Consider the following 16,732-nt stretch of genomic DNA (forward strand, 5'->3'; position numbering starts at 1 on the left):
CAAAAACATAGTTGTTAGTTGCATTTACAGAGCTCCTGGGACAAATATTGACACCTTTGAAGACATTATCTTAGGAATGTACAACAAAATCAACAGAAATAAGCATTTATTTGTCTGTGGAGATTTCAATATAGATTTTTTTTAAACCCTCACAATCATCCACAAATTACCTCATTTATAAACACCTTGTACTGTTTAGGACTGTTTCCAACCATCATTCATCCTAGCAGACTAACTATGGATACAACAACTCTTATTGACAATATTTTAACTAATGTTATATCCAGTAATCTTAGTGGGGGACTACTGGTCAGTGATATCAGTGATCACTTGCCAGTTTTCTCAGTCTTTGCATTGGAGGGTTGTTGTATGTATCGAAGCAATATCAAATTCATGAGTAGAAAAGTAACACCTGAAACAATTGATAATTTAAGGGAGGATTTATCAAGTCAGAATTGGTCAGATGTTTTTGTTGATGTTGACAGGTCATATGATGCTTTCATTTCCATTTTTTCCAGTTTGTATAATAAACACTGTCCATTTGTTGACAAAATATATAGAAATCAATATAGCAACAAACCATGGATAACTAAGGGGCTTCAGAGGGCATGTAAAAAGAAAAACGTACTATATAAACATTTCATAAAACTACGAACTAAGGAAGCTGAAAGTAAGTATAAAACATATAAGAATAAGTTAATCAATATCATGAGACTCAGTAAAAAAATATATTATGAGTTACTTGTCAAAAATAGAAATAACATCAAAAACACATGGAACATATTCAATGAAATAGTAAAAAAGAATAGAGTAACTAGAGATTATCCTTCATTTTTTCAGAGTAACAACTACATCACGATTGATAACGACGAGTCTATTGCTGAACACTTTAATGAATACTTCGTTAATGTGGGTAAAAATCTTGCCAGTAAAATTGACTCATCAACTAACTTCTGGGTAAATAATTCAACGTTTAACAAATCTGTTTTAATGTTCATTGGTGGTACTCATGAAAGGGAAATACTTGATCTGGTTCATGGTTCAAAAAGTAAGAAATCGACTGATTTTAATAATTTGGATATGGCTTTATTAAAAAAAGTTATTGATTGTATAGTAAAACCATTCAATTATATTTGCAATATGTCACTAAGTACGGGTAAATTTCCTTCTCAAATGAAAATAGCCAAAGTAATTCCTCTGTTTAAAACTGGTGACAAACACACATTTTCTAATTATAGACCTATATCACTCCTGCCACAATTTTCCAAAATTTTGGAAAATTTATTTGCTAAAAGATTAAATGATTATTTACTGAAGCATAACATCATTTGTGGAGAACAGTATGGATTCAGAAGGTCTCGAACTACATCACATGCTTTGATGGACTTTGTGGAAAGTATAGCAACTGCAATTGACAAACAATACGCAATAGGTTTTTTTTTTTGTTTGTTTGTTTGTTTTTGTTTGTTTTGTTTATTTGATTTACAGAAAGCGTTTGACACAATTAACCATGGAAGACTATTAATTAAACTGCAGAAATATGGAATCAGAGGTCTGGCATATGAATGGATAGCTAGTTATTTACAAGGCAGATTTCAGTATGTTCAATTCAATAATACAAATTCTGAACTCAGGGATGTCACATGTGGGGTGCCGCAGGGCTCAGTGCTGGGTCCTTTGTTGTTTATAATCTATATAAATGATATAAGTTGGGTGTCGAGTTCACTGAGATGTGTCCTTTTTGCGGATGATACAACTGTGTTCTGTAGCGGTGAAAATCTTGAACAGCTTCTGGACATAGTGGAGAAAGAACTGGAAAAATTTAAGGTTTGGTTTGACGCTAATAAGTTGTCACTCAACCTTGGGAAAACTAAATGTATTATATTTGGAAATAAACAGGCACCCAAATGTAAAAATGTAACTATAAACAATCAGGAAATTGAGTTAGTAACAGAGAATAAATTTTTAGGTGTTATAATTGATAATAAACTTAGCTGGAAACCACATATAAATTATGTGAAATCAAAATTGTCAAAAACTATAGCCATTTTGTATAAAGCCAAAGACCTACTGCCGCAAGAAGGGTTACTTACTTTATATCATTCTCTGATGGTACCATATATGACATATTGTGTTGAGTCATGGGGAAACACTTACAAATCAAATACCAATCCAATATTCCTTTTGCAAAAACGAGCCATACGAATCATCTGCAATAAACAATATCGTGAACCAACTCATTCTCTATTTGTGTCTTTAAATGTATTAAAATTCATAGATTTGGTCGATCACATTACAATTCAAACTTTATTTCGAGCGAAAAACCAAGCCTTACCAAGACATGTCCAGAGTCTGTTCCGATTGAGGGAATCCAGATATAGTTTAAGAGGTTGTGCAATTTTTATGAAACCACCAGTAAGAACGGAGGTCTCTCACAGTTTCTGAAAACAATTGATGCAGCAAAGCTCCAAATCGTAAAGACATTTATTTGCAATAAAAAAACGACGAGAGGGGTGGACCAGTGCTCATACAAAGCCTGCTCACAGGTGAATGATGCAACCGACAGGCGTGAAAAAACTCACGCATGCGCACGAAGGTTCAAGCTTGGCTGATGCAGTCACACGTGATTCAAATCCATATGGTTTTTGAAAAAATTAATAAGGTCGGATACTTTTCTCACAGACCTCGTATAGCAGAAAAGCTCCAGAACAGCTTATTATTATTATTCTTATTATTATTATATTAATCTTTCTCATCTATTTTGAAAAAATGCTTTAAAAATGCTGTTTTAAAAACCAGATAACACCTCGGAAATGATTTACGAGACAGATGTTAAGCCTGGGTCCCACCGAATAATGAGCTACGCTTGGTTGTGTCAGCGATTATTTGAAGAATGACCCATGTTTTCATGTATCCACTACTAAGGTGCCTCTCTGTACCCCACATGTGCCATGTAGCAGCCTCTAGTGAGCCACGACTGACCTGTCATTAGAACCTCGAATGGTTCGCATCAGCAACACTAAGAAACGTAGTGCTGTGATAGCGCCATGATAACGCAATGTTGGCGCATGTTTAGGCATGGGTTTGGTCCAAACCTCTAGCCCTCCCACACCTGGTCCCTTTAAAATGTGGGTTTTCTATTCACAGATTCACAGCAACATTTAAAGATGTCACATTTTTTTAACGCAGTCCAAAAATAGACGCTCCAGTACAGTCCCACAGCTGTGAGCTGTGTGCCAGGCTGCTGTCCATCTGTAATGCACCAGACCAGATAGAACCAAACCAAGGGTTCCTGGACAGCCAGCACACAATGAGGTGGCCGCTTTAATGACATACACCTGTGGATCTATCTCTGTCTATCTATCTCTATGTCTATCTATATCTGTCTCTCTCTATCGCTATCTATCTGTATTTCTATCTCTTTATCTCTATCTCTACCTATTTCTACCTACCTCTGTCTGTCTCTATCTGTATCTCTGTCTTTATCTCTCTCTCTACCTATTTCTACCTACCTCTATCTGTCTGTCTCTATCTGTATCTCTGTCTTTATCTCTCTCTCTACCTATTTCTACCTACCTCTATCTGTATCTCTGTCTTTATCTCTCTCTCTACCTATTTCTACCTACCTCTATCTGTCTGTCTCTATCTGTATCTCTGTCTTTATCTCTCTCTCTACCTATTTCTACCTACCTCTATCTGTCTGTCTCTATCTGTATCTCTGTCTTTATCTCTCTCTCTACCTATTTCTACCTACCTCTATCTGTCTGTCTCTGTGTCTCTATCTCTGTCTGTGTGTATATGTATGTAGCCCTAAAAACTAATATATGTATGTATATGTGTATATGTATATATCTATATATGTATATGAGGGTAGGCTGAAATGTTCTAAGGCTGACTATGATGCAGTTGTCGAATTGAACAAATTCAGGGTTATTTTTCTACATAGTCTCCCTGTAACTCCACACACTTCTTCCAGTGGTGCTTGAGTGCTTCGATTCCCTTGGCATAGAAGCTTTCATCTTGAGTCAAAATAGTCCTCAACGGCAGCCATCACCTCATCCGTGCTCCCATAGTGCTTCCCAGCCAAGTTTTTTTTTTTTTTTTTTTTTTTTTTTTTTTTTTTTTTTTTTTTCAGGTTTGGGAACGGATGAAAGTCCAAGGGTGCCAAGTCAGGGGAGTATGGTGGGTGATCTACCAGTTCGAATCCACACTCGTGGATAGTGGCCATGACCACTGTTGACTTGTGAGCTGGGGCATTGTCTTGATCGAACAGCACCCCTTTCGTCAGCTTTCCTGGTCGCGTCTTTTTGATAGCCTCGCGTAACTGTCTCAGTAGGTTAGAATAGTACTCTCCATTTATGGTTTGTCCCTTTTCAAGATAGTCCACGAACACAATGCCCTTGGCATCCCAGAAAACTGAAACCATGACCTTCCCCGCAGATGAAACGACCTTGGCCTTCTTTGGAGGTGGTGACCTTGGGTGTTTCCACTGCATTGATTGTTTTTTTTGTCTCTGGTTCAAAGTGGTGAACCCAACACTCATCCTAGGTAAGAAAATGTTCCATGTAATTGGCTGGATCCTCTTCAAATTGCGCCAAGTTTGCCTTCAACATGACTAGCCTGGTGCGTTTCTGATCAGGCATCAGAAGACGTGGCACCCACCGAGCTGACACCTTTGACATTCCAAGTTATTCATGCAGAATGTGTTCAGTTCTCTCACGGGATATTCCCACAGCATCTGCAAGCTGATTAATCGTCGATCGTCTGTCCATCACCATTTCATGAACAAGGTCAATGTTTTTCTGGGTTGTGGCTGTTGCAGGCTGCCCAGACCTTGGGTTGTCTTCAAGGCTCTCTCTGCCCCTCTTAAATTCAGCTGCCCACTTCTGCACTGTAGATATGGAGGGAGCTTCATCCCCTAATGTAGCAACCATATCCGCATGAATGTCCTTGGGCTTTAACCCCTTCTTATGCAGGTACTTAGTCACACTGCTATGCAAGATTTTTTCCATTTTTGCCGTTTCCTTCTACCACGAACTTTCAAACTTGGCTATGAACCACAAACTACCTCACAACCTGGAAGAAAATAACAGTCATCAGAAGAGTTGAACTTAATGCATGCCAAGTTTTATTGAAATGGCATTTCTCCTTCTTGGTGAGCCTTAGAACTTTTCAGCCTACCCTCGTATAATATATATATTCTGAATCCTCATGACATGGGGAACAAACTGGTACCATTTTTTTTTTTTTAAGTTAAACTGAAAATTACCCCCAAAATAGCTGGCTGTGGGTATAACCAGGCAGATTCAAATTTCCATCCCTCTATATGTGTTGGCCATCTCTGTTTTATTTAATCCCTTTATTTTTATATATATATATATATATATATATATATATATATATATATAGAAGACCAATATCCGTCAGGAAATTCAGAGAATTCCTCTTGAAACGTGTGGCAATGTCATCACAAACTTCAGTGTGCGTGTTGCAGCTGTAATCCAAAGAAGTGGAGTGTGGCTTGAACATGTCATCAATTATTGAACTGTGTGGAAAACAAGAGACAAAGTGGGAAACCTTTGGTATCAAATGTTAATTTAATGCTTCTGTTACAAGTCTGTAAATAAAATTTTCGAATAAGTTCTCATTTCAAAAACTTGTGTACGATCAAAAAGTGGTAACATTTTATTGTCCCACCCTGTATATAGGGATTGATTGGAGATGGTGTGAAAGCAACTGATGTGGTGCTGAGGTGATGAGCTCAAGTTCATATTTCCATAGGTGTTAATGAACTATGACTTTGAATCTGTCATGTGGGTAGGCATAGGCAAATCTCTACAAATGGGTACATGATTAATCAGGGCAAGCGTTTTCCATCTTGAAGCTGTTGTAAAGCCGACCATGCACTATACAATGATGCAGAAGGAATTGTCGTTATACTGAGATTGTAGAGAAATGCATGTCATATTGCAGCATATATGGAATAAGTGCAGTGGGATTTGTGTTGCTTAACCCTCTGGAGTCTTGGCTGTTTTGGGGCATTTTTGACTACCTTTGGGTTTACATTCATAATTTAACTTAAACTGTTTACCTGGCCTTGTTTAGTGTCGCTTTTTTCACCACAACCTCACGTGTGACTTTATAGTTTTTCTTTCATTCTGACATACTGCATTAAAGCAGTGACAGTAAATTCATCCCAAAACCTAAAATTTGAATCAGAAAAAAGTTATTTTTTACAGTGAAAACCAGAAATATGTTTAACAAACCATTTTTATAACTTAGAAAGCAAATAGAAATTGTAAATTTCAAAAAATATGTAAAAATGTAGCATAAAGTTATATACAACAATTCATATTAAAATGCAGGAAATGCTTCAGGCATTTTTTGTGGCTATTTACATGCAATAAGATGCCATGTTTTTCTGAGTGGCACAAATTCACTATGTAACAAATTTTTATTTTTGTTTTGTTCCTGGGTACACTGTGTTTTCCTAACCTGTTATGCCTTAAATAAATAGAAAATAGCTGTTATCTACAGAAACTTTGCTTCTGTGATCAGGACAATGATATTTTGAAATTTGTCTGTTTTCAAGAATATTCTCGATTCGCCTTCACTACTACTGAGTAGTCTTCTAGAATATTCTTGAACTGTCCAGAATTTTCTAGAAGATTCCAGAATTATCCAGAAATTTCAAGAAACTTTTAGAACTTTCTAGAACGTAAAAAAAAAAAAAAATCAAAGTTTGTGCTGAATGTAGTCATTTTTCCATAGACTTTAGACATAAGCAGTTGAAATATAACACTTAGAAGCCAGGAACAAAAATTGTGTTACATAGTGTTGTTTTTCTGAATGGCACAAATATAATTCCTATCCAATGCACATCAGCAGCTCAAAGAATTTGTACAGATATTCCACCTCAATATTCATGTGTAAGTAGTAGGTTAGAAGTAGGTTAACTCGGCTTATAACACTCTTTTGAATAAATTTTTGACTCTCTATGATCAATGTTCCCCTGTGAAATCAGTCCAAATCAAACAACAAGCTAAAACCAACCCGTGGATGACAAGCAGTTTAATTAATGCCTGTAAAAAGAAAAACTGGCTATACAAGGTATTTATTAAAGAAAGAACAATCGAAACAGAAAATAAATATAAAATATATAAAAATAAGTTGACGTGTATTAAGAAATTGTAAAAAGATGTATTATAAAACACAACTAGAACAAAACAAGGGAAATATTAAAGGCCTCTGGAATGTAATAGTGTCATCAGGAAAAAGGAGAACCGTAGTACCTTGCTGGACTATTTCATTGACAGTGATAAAAAGATCTATAACAACGAAGAGCTAGTAAATGCATTTAATCATTATTTTGTCAATATAGGGCCAGAATTGGCAGCTGAAATAAAAATGCCATATTCAGCCTCAGAAATAGGTACTGAACAAGTAAACTCAAATTCATTCTTTCTATCAGCAACAGACGAAATGGAAATAATGAACACTGTTAATGAATTGAAGGCAAAAAAATCAGTAGATTGCAATAAGTTGGACACTACAGTAATTAAACAAGTCATTAATGAAATTGCAAAACCTCTAAGTAACTTATCTTTTATTAATGGAGAGTTTCCAAATCAAATGAAGATTGCCAAAATTACACCTATATATAAAAGTGGAGATAAGTATCTATTCTCAAATTATAGACCTATATCTGTGTTATCTCAATTCTCAAAAATTTTAGAAAAACTATATACAGTACGGTTAGATCAATACATTGAAAAGTTCAAGATATTAAACGATAACCAGTATGGTTTCAGAAAAAATAGATCAACAACTTTAGCTTTAATTGATTTAATGAAAGAAATAACAAATAATATTGATAAAAAGAAACATACAATGGCGATCTTCATTGACTTAAAAAAGGCGTTTGATACTATTAACCACAATATATTATTACGTAAATTGGAAAAAATTGGCATAAGGGGTATTACACTAAATTGGCTCCAATCTTATTTAAACAACAGGCAACAATATGTATAAATAGGAGAATATAAATCTTTGTTTAAACAGATACATTGTGGAGTTCCACAAGGGTCCGTTTTAGGACCTAAACTTTTTTTAATTTATATTAATGACTTGCAATTCATCTCTGAAAAACTGAAATTTATCCTCTTTGCTGATGACACAACGATAGTATGTTCTGGGGAAAACCTGGAACAACTTGTGATCGAAATGCAAATAGAAATTATTAAATTAAAAAATTGGTTTGATAGTAATAAATTGTCACTTAATATTTCAAAGACAAAATTAATGCTCTTTGGAAACCGAGAAATGAAAACAAAAGTAAATCTTAAAATTGACATGGTTCCTATTGAAAGGATTAACCAACATAGATTTCTAGGAATAATAATCGATCACAGGATGTGCTGGAAACCCCACATTGCTAGCATACAATCCAAAATGGCCAGAAGTATTTCCATAATGGGGAAAGCCAAACATTTCTTAGATCAGGAGTCCTTATATATTGTTTATTGCACATTAATATTACCATATATTAGCTATGGCATTGAGGTATGGGGTAATACATATAAAAGTAATGTAGACACACTTTTTAAGTTACAGAAAAGGGCAATAAGAATCATCCATATTGTAGGCTTCAGAGATCATACGAGTACACTGTTTTTACAATCCAAAATACTAAAATATAGAGATCTTGCAGAATTTAAAACTTTACAAATTATTTTTAAAGTGAAACAAAATCTACTACCAGATAACCTCCAAAAATTGTTTAGTGAAAGAGAGGGAGATTACAATCCAAGAAGGAAATATAATTTAAAAAACAGTGTGCTCGTACAACAATGAAACAAATGTGCCTTACGAGACATGGGGTGGATTTATGGAATAACCTAACTGAGGACATCAAAGTATGTACTACAGTACATCAATTCAAAAGAAATTGAAAACTCAAAATATTAAAAAAATATGAAACTGAATAACATAATTCTTAGTATACATACAGGTGTGCATGTTTGTGGATCTAAACTGTTATATTATTTGGTCATGACGAATGTATGGGAAATATGAATGCACGAGTTGCCCATGATACATGTGTGTGGGGAAAAAAAAAAATTATTATATCAAGTTGAATCGAATATAGGTAAATGTGCGTGCATGCATGCAGGGGCTTGGGTGCCCATGGGTGCATGTATGTGGGTTAAAAGTGTTGTCAAATCTCATTGAATCTAGTGTGTGTATTGGTGTATGCAAGGGTATTTGTGTATAGAGGTAGTGTATTTATGTAAATACACTCAACAAAAATATAAATGCAACACTTTTGGTTTTGCTCCCATTTTGTATGAGATGAACTCAAAGATCTAAAACTTTTTCCACATACACAATATCACCATTTCCCTCAAATATTGTTCACAAACCAGTCTCAATCTGTGATAGTGAGCACTTCTCCTTTGCTGAGATAATCCATCCCACCTCACAGGTGTGCCATATCAAGATGCTGATTAGACACCATGATTAGTGCACAGGTGTGCCTTAGACTGCCCACAATAAAAGGCCACTCTGAAAGGTGCAGTTTTATCACACAGCACAATGCCACAGATGTCGCAAGATTTGAGGGAGCGTGCAGTTGGCATGCTGACAGCAGGAATGTCAACCAGAGCTGTTGCTCGTGTATTGAATTTTCATTTCTCTACCATAAGCCGTCTCCAAAGGCGTTTCAGAGAATTTGGCAGTACATCCAACCAGCCTCACAACCGCAGACCACGTGTAACCACACCAGCCCAGGACCTCCACATCCAGCATGTTCACCTCTAAGATCGTCTTGAGACCAGCCACTCGGACAGCTGCTGAAACAATCGGTTTGCATAACCAAAGAATTTCTGCACAAACTGTCAGAAACCGTCTCAGGAAGGCTCATCTGCATGCTCGACGTCCTCATCGGGGTCTCGACCTGACTCCAGTTCGTCATCGTAACCGACTTGAGTGGGAAAATGCTCACATTCGCTGGCGTTTGGCACGTTGGAGAGGTGTTCTCTTCACGGATGAATCCCGGTTCACACTGTCCAGGGCAGATGGCAGACAGCGTGTGTGGCGTCGTGTGGGTGAGCGGTTTTCTGATGTCAATGTTGTGGATCGAGTGGCCCATGGTGGCGGTGGGGTTATGGTATGGGCAGGCATCTGTTATGGACGAAGAACACAGGTGCATTTTATTGATGGCATTTTGAATGCACAGAGATACCGTGACGAGATCCTGAGGCCCATTGTTGTGCCACACATCCAAGAACATCATCTCATGTTGCAGCAGGATAATGCACGGCCCCATGTTGCAAGGATCTGTACACAATTTTTGGAAGCTGAAAATGTCCCAGTTCTTGCATGGCCGACATACTCACCGGACATGTCACCCATTGAGCATGTTTGGGATGCTCTGGACCGGCGTATACGACAGCGTGTACCAGTTCCTGCCAATATCCAGCAACTTCGCACAGCCATTGAAGAGGAGTGGACCAACATTCCACAGGCCACAATTGACAGCCTGATCAACTCTATGTGAAGGAGATGTGTTGCACTGCATGAGGCAAATGGTGGTCACACCAGATACTGACTGGTATCCCCCCCCCCCCCCCCCAATAAAACAAAACTGCACCTTTCAGAGTGGCCTTTTATTGTGGGCAGTCTAAGGCACACCTGTGCACTAATCATGGTGTCTAATCAGCATCTTGATATGGCACACCTGTTAGGTGAGATGGATTATCTCAGCAAAGAAGTGCTCACTATCACAGATTTAGACTGGTTTGTGAACAATATTTGGGGGAAATGGTGATATTGTGTATGTGGAAAAAGTTTTAGATCTTTGAGTTCATCTCATACAAAATGGGAGCAAAACCAAAAGTGTTGCGTTTATATTTTTGTTGAGTATACATGTTTATGTATAATGCAAGGTGTGTGTTTATATAGATATATATATATATATGATCTCAAAAATTTTTTTATTCTTGTTTGCGTAGTCGAAAATAAAACGTGAAAGGGGGTAGAAAATATAAGTTTTACTTCATTCTACTCCCTTTGAGTAATGTACGGATTTTCAAAGATGAATGTGCGCAGTGTATAAATGTTTTTAACTTGCTCAGTAAAGTATTCATCATCATCACTTCTCTCAGCAACCATTTTACGTGTATTGGGGATCATTGTTTATTTGGTAATATATTTTACACCAGTGATGAAAAATTTGTGATTTTGTTTTTTTTTTTGTTCTTTTTTTTTTACTTGTTTGCTGTCGAAGACGGAGAGACTGAAGAAAAGTCCTCTTCGCAAAACACGCACACACACCCACGTGGGGTCTGTGGCTTGTCATCAAACCCACATGGAGTTGATGATTGTGATTGGTTAGCTCCTGAGTTTTCCACCAATAGTAACACCCCTCTCTCCTGCTGCAGTTGAGGAAGTTGTATTTTATTCCAGCCCTCTCTGTGCTCCAGCTGAATCAGGAAATTAGTTGTTTTTGCTGTGGGTGGCTACAAAATGCGCAGCTAATATGAGATTATCCCCCAAAAAATTATTATTAATCATAATTCAAGTTATACTTGGCCTTTAACAAAATTTAAAAAGTGGTGTGGAGGTTGAATTCCACTCATTCAAACAGACACTCAGAGAGAAGCAGATTGTGTGCTCTGTCCGATTAATTAGGTCATGTGACTTTTGATGCGTCAGATGACTCCAGAGGGTTAAATGAGACTGCATCTCAGCCATTCAGACATGTTGAAAACCTCTGCCCTGTGATTGATGCTGTATTTCCTCTATTACATCATAAAGTGTTACATGTTATTACAGGCAGAGATGAACGCAGGTATTGCACATAATAGACATAACGCACTCAGGCTTGCAACAGTCCATTGGACATCAAGAGTTTGTGTGAGGTGAAGATGCATGTTTCTTTTGATGAAATCCTGAAACCAAGCATCTGAAAGAGGGGAAAAATGTGTTCACCTTGAAAGGTCTGACATTCCAAGGTGTACAAACCTATTTAGCCCCAGAGTGGCCACAGAGGGAGGGGAGTATAATGCTCAAAACGCTATTGTGTGGGCACAACATATTTGTTCCCACAGTTTCATTAATAAATGCATTCCAGATAATCATTTTTGGCAGCGCGTATGGCTATTTTAGCTTGTTTTCTCATTTAAACTGTGCCTGTGGTGGTGCTGTGTTTTAAATAAATGTTAGTGTTATCTTGAATGATTAACCGAGGCCTTTTCATTAAGAAAATAAAGGTAGCCCTGTGCAGTGTATGTTAAAAGAGAGACACTATGTCAGAGTACAGTCTATCTAGTTTAAGTAGTATAACAGTAATAGTCATCACAGTACATCTGTGCAACGTTCACTTTATAAGTTAAGCCCCTTTCACTCCGGGCCCACTTCCAGTTGCATCATGCGGCGTCATGACGACGCCACGTGGAAGCAACCCAGTGCAGAGACGATGTAGCTCAACGCCACAACAGCGCGAGGGACGCAAAGGACAAAACGAATCGGACGCCAAAAATTACGCCAAAAAACTTTTCTTTTTTTTTTTTGCGTCCTGTGCTTGGAGAAATTAAGTGGTTTCAGCGCAAGTCAGAGCAACGCGACAGTACTCAACGTGACTGGAAGCCACACCCTCACAATACAACACTACCCGACACCAATTTATGATTCCTGCTGTGTTCCATTGTTCCTGAAGTATAAATCAGGCGAGATTGTTTTTATACTGTGTACACAATGCAGTAAAACTACACACTCAAAAAGCACAGAAAAAAATGCTGCTGATTGCAGCTCCTTGCTCTTCTCTCACAACTGTGTTTAAATAAAGTCCATAAAAGTCTTGCTCACAGACTGATTGCCGGAGACAGGACATGTCCACATCAGGTATAACTCCAGACATCTACACATTTACTCATGGACAGTTCTTTCACACTCGCAATCAAAGGAGGAAAGAAACTATAACAGAACTCAGAGCGCAGACGTGCAGCTCAGCACAAGAACAAATGTAAACTAGAAGAGAAATCAAAGTGCACAGTCTGGCTGCAGCTAAACTGTGCACTTTTTCTCTGTGCAGAGAACCTGCAGGCTGCGTCCTCACCTCCTCTCTGCCCCCCTGCTTCGCGCACCTGATGCACACATTCCTGTCATCATGACGCCACACGAAGCAACTCGAAGTGGACCCAGTGTGAAAGGGGCTTAAGTAAAAAGCTGCAGAAGTGGCAGAGTCCTATGGTTTTCTGTAAGCATGGATAGTAAAGGCTGGGTCCCACCAAATAATGAAGGATGAAGAAGGAGCCACGCAGCATGTTTTCTTTGCTACGAGAAGGTTTCTTCAACTATCGTGGGAGTTTCATGGCTCTGAGTGGCTCTTACAGACATTATCTTCAGTTAATGATACTCCTCTCTGAGCGTGGCGCTAATTTCAAGAAGTTCAAAATTTAGCAACAGCGTGGTGCAGTTTGTGTTCGAGTTACTGCGACGGCTTAGAGGCATTTGCGTGGTGATTACGAGTCTGCTAAAAGTCCATTATTCGTGCGCCTGGCACCTTTGGAGGCTATTTTTGGAACAGCTCTCCTCTTGGAACAGCTCTCCTCTTGCGCACACAATTCCACCTGCTCTGTGCGCTGGAGTCTATATAAAATAATTATTTTGTAGCGGATTGATCATTTTCTGTCAAACCTTGGATGCTGAAAACACCTCTAATCACTTCTGGAATCACAGAGGACTGTTTCATCTGGATGCTTTTTTTTTTTTTTTTTTTCTCCCATCTCTTTCCTGTTCCATGTGGAATGTATTTTGAACAGCTTAAGGTAATTATTTTTAATGTTTTTTTATAGCTTGATAAAACATTTCCTAGCTGTAAACGTATGTCTGTATGTTGTATGTAAAAGTATGTTGATTTAATACCTTGTTAATGGATCACACGACCTCCGCTGTATGTGCGCACTGAGGCAGGACCTGAGAGGCTATTTTTGGAGCGGCTCTCCTCTTGCGCACACAATTCCACCTGCTCTGTGCGCTGGACTCTATATAAAAATAATTATTTTGTAGCAGATTAATCATTTTCTGTCAAACCTTGGATGCTGAAAACACCTCTAATCACCTCTGTAATGGATCACGAGCTCCGCTGTGTGTGTGCGCACTGAGGCAGTGACTCATCACGCTTCAAACGAGCATTTAGGCAGAATGCCAGCTCACGAGTGATTTTTCAGTCAGTATTGGATGAACACAAAGTTAAAATTTGCGTGACTGCGTGAAAGTGGATGTGTGTTTAAAGCCATGGAAGATAATAACTCTAGGGGCGCAACTAAGAGCAGAAGCTGTGCGGCAACACAGGTGGAGAGCGCGCAAAAGACCGATTTTGAAGACATAACACAGTTAAAAGTTGTATCATGGTGACTTGTAAGCTGTGGAAGAAATAAAGAGATATATATTTAGAAAATGATCCACAGGTGTATATAATAAAATGGCCACCTCATTCTGTATGCAGAACGGCACTGCACGCAAAAGAGCGCTTTTGCAGAAATAAACGGACGAACACAAAGTTAAAAGTGGAATCAAGTAAAAATGACTGTGTTTAAAGCCAGGGAAAAAATAAAGCCAGCAAGCCACGGCTGGAAAGGAAGCCACTTAGCGCACAGAGGCAGCTGTCCATGAAAGGACAACAGCAGCGCGCGCGCAAGAGAGCGATTTTGCAGAAATAAATGGACAAACATAAAGTTTTGTGTGTTTAAAGCCGCAGAAAAAAGCCAGAGAGCCACGGAACCAGCGAGGAGCACAGAGGCGGCTCTCCAGGAACCCATGGTTTGGGTCTAGCTGGTCTGGTGCATTACAGGTGGACAGCAGCCTTGCGCACAGCGCGCAACTGCGGAGCTGTGCTGGAGTGTCTATTTTTAGACTGCATTTAAAAAAAAAAAAAAAAAAAAAAAAAAAAAAAGAAGGGACATCTTTAAATGCTGCTGTGAATCTGTGAATTGAAAACCCACACTTTGAATGTACCAGGTGTGGGAGGGCTGGAGGTTTGGACCAAACTCATGCTTAAACGTGCGCCATCATGGCGTTATCATGGCACTACGTGGCTTAGTGTGGCTGATGCGGGGTACAGAGAGGCACATAGTGGCACCTTCATAGTGGATACGTGATAGATGAAAACGTGGGTCATTCTTCGAATAATCGTGACCCACCCATGCGTGGCTCCTTCTTCATCCTTCATTATTCGGTGGGACCCAGGCTTAACTGCTTTAAGGTGCCATCAAGATGGAGTGTAATGAATTTTCTGTATTTTGGTACTGTAATTACTCAGCAAACTTTTTTTTTTAAAATAGCTGTAATGTGTTCTCTTTTTTTCCCCACGTTTATTTATAATTTTTCCAGCTTTACAAAACATACCAAACAAAACAATAACCAACAACAAAAAACAGCTCTTGTCAAATTAGCTATATCACTCCACCTAAACAAAGATATTAAGATACACACAGACACCCAAAAGCAAAAAAAAAAAAAAAAAATACATCAAATCAAAAGAGAGAATATATACATATCTACAAATATTCTACATTTGTACCTCCTCCCTTCAAATGTGAGCAACCCTGATCATGGTACACATACAAAGACAAAAAAAAAAATACACAAAAAAAAAGGTAAAATAAATAGAAAATGTTGATAAATTATATGGAGCACTACATTACATTACACAGGAGTCCACTGATATATCATACGACAACAAAATAAAAAAAACTTTATTAATGGGGTTAGCTATATCTTTAAATACTCCAAGACTGGTTTCCATACATTGTAAAATAATGTAATGTGTTCTTAATGGGTGTTTAGAAACAGGCTGGGTAATGTAGGGATCAGTACATGAAACCACACAGAACAAACATGATGCATATCATAGCATTTGTAACTTTGGCTAATAAGCAGCATTTGGGTTTTCATGGGCATTTCAAAGAATGACCTGTTTTGTGTCCTTAATAGGTGTGTGTGCACTGGGGAACCGCATCTTCGTGATGGGTGGCTACGACGGCACCAATCAGCTGAACACTGTAGAGTGCTATGATGTGGAAACCGATACGTGGAGCTCTGCTGCCTCCATGAGGCACCGACGCAGCGCGCTGGGAGTCACTGCGCTGCATGGGCGCATCTATGTGTTGGGTGAGTACCAGACAGCTTGACTTGTTACAGCGAGTGTGTAACTAGAAGAGCACTCGTAAAGCCCAGTCTCCTTGTACGTTTGTAGTTGTCAGGAAGGGCATCCGGTGTTAAACTTGTAGGTTCAGCATTGGCAACCCCGAGCAAAAACGAGAGCCACGAAAAGACAGGTGATGTTCAGGATTTGTAGCGGACAAAAACATCTTGTGACTTGGTGACACAATAAAATACAGACTGTTGACAAATGAGCAGTAATTTGGGTTTTCCTCTTTTATTGAAATTTTGTATAAATCTCAATGAATCTATACTTTTCAAAGGTTTGAGACTCAGTTTTAATTCTAATATTTAGTTGTTGAATGTTGACTATTTTTAAGTAACATTAATTTATTAAAAATTATTAAAAGTTGTTTTATATATGTATGTATATTTATTTATTTATTTATTTTTATTTTATTTATTTTTTTATGCCGGAGAGGGCATCAGGCTCCTTTCTGTGATATTTTCCCTTGGGAAAGGGATTGTGATGAATTTGTTACCCACTGCTGTACTGACAGAAACA

At 38.1% G+C, this 16,732-nt stretch overlaps 1 protein-coding gene across 2 annotated transcripts in view; it reads left to right on the forward strand.

Moving 5' to 3' along the window:
• Positions 1–16,732, forward strand: part of keap1b (kelch-like ECH-associated protein 1b) — a 66,331-nt gene that overhangs the window by 46,995 nt on the left and 2,604 nt on the right. For both annotated transcript variants that reach the window (XM_034187362.1, XM_034187363.1), the window contains exon 7: positions 16,000–16,176. In XM_034187362.1, coding sequence (XP_034043253.1) covers positions 16,000–16,176 — 177 coding nt within the window. The remainder of the gene's footprint in view (positions 1–15,999; positions 16,177–16,732) is intronic.

This window comes from Thalassophryne amazonica, chromosome 15 (assembly GCF_902500255.1).
Source record: "Thalassophryne amazonica chromosome 15, fThaAma1.1, whole genome shotgun sequence".
Lineage (NCBI taxonomy): Eukaryota > Metazoa > Chordata > Actinopteri > Batrachoidiformes > Batrachoididae > Thalassophryne > Thalassophryne amazonica.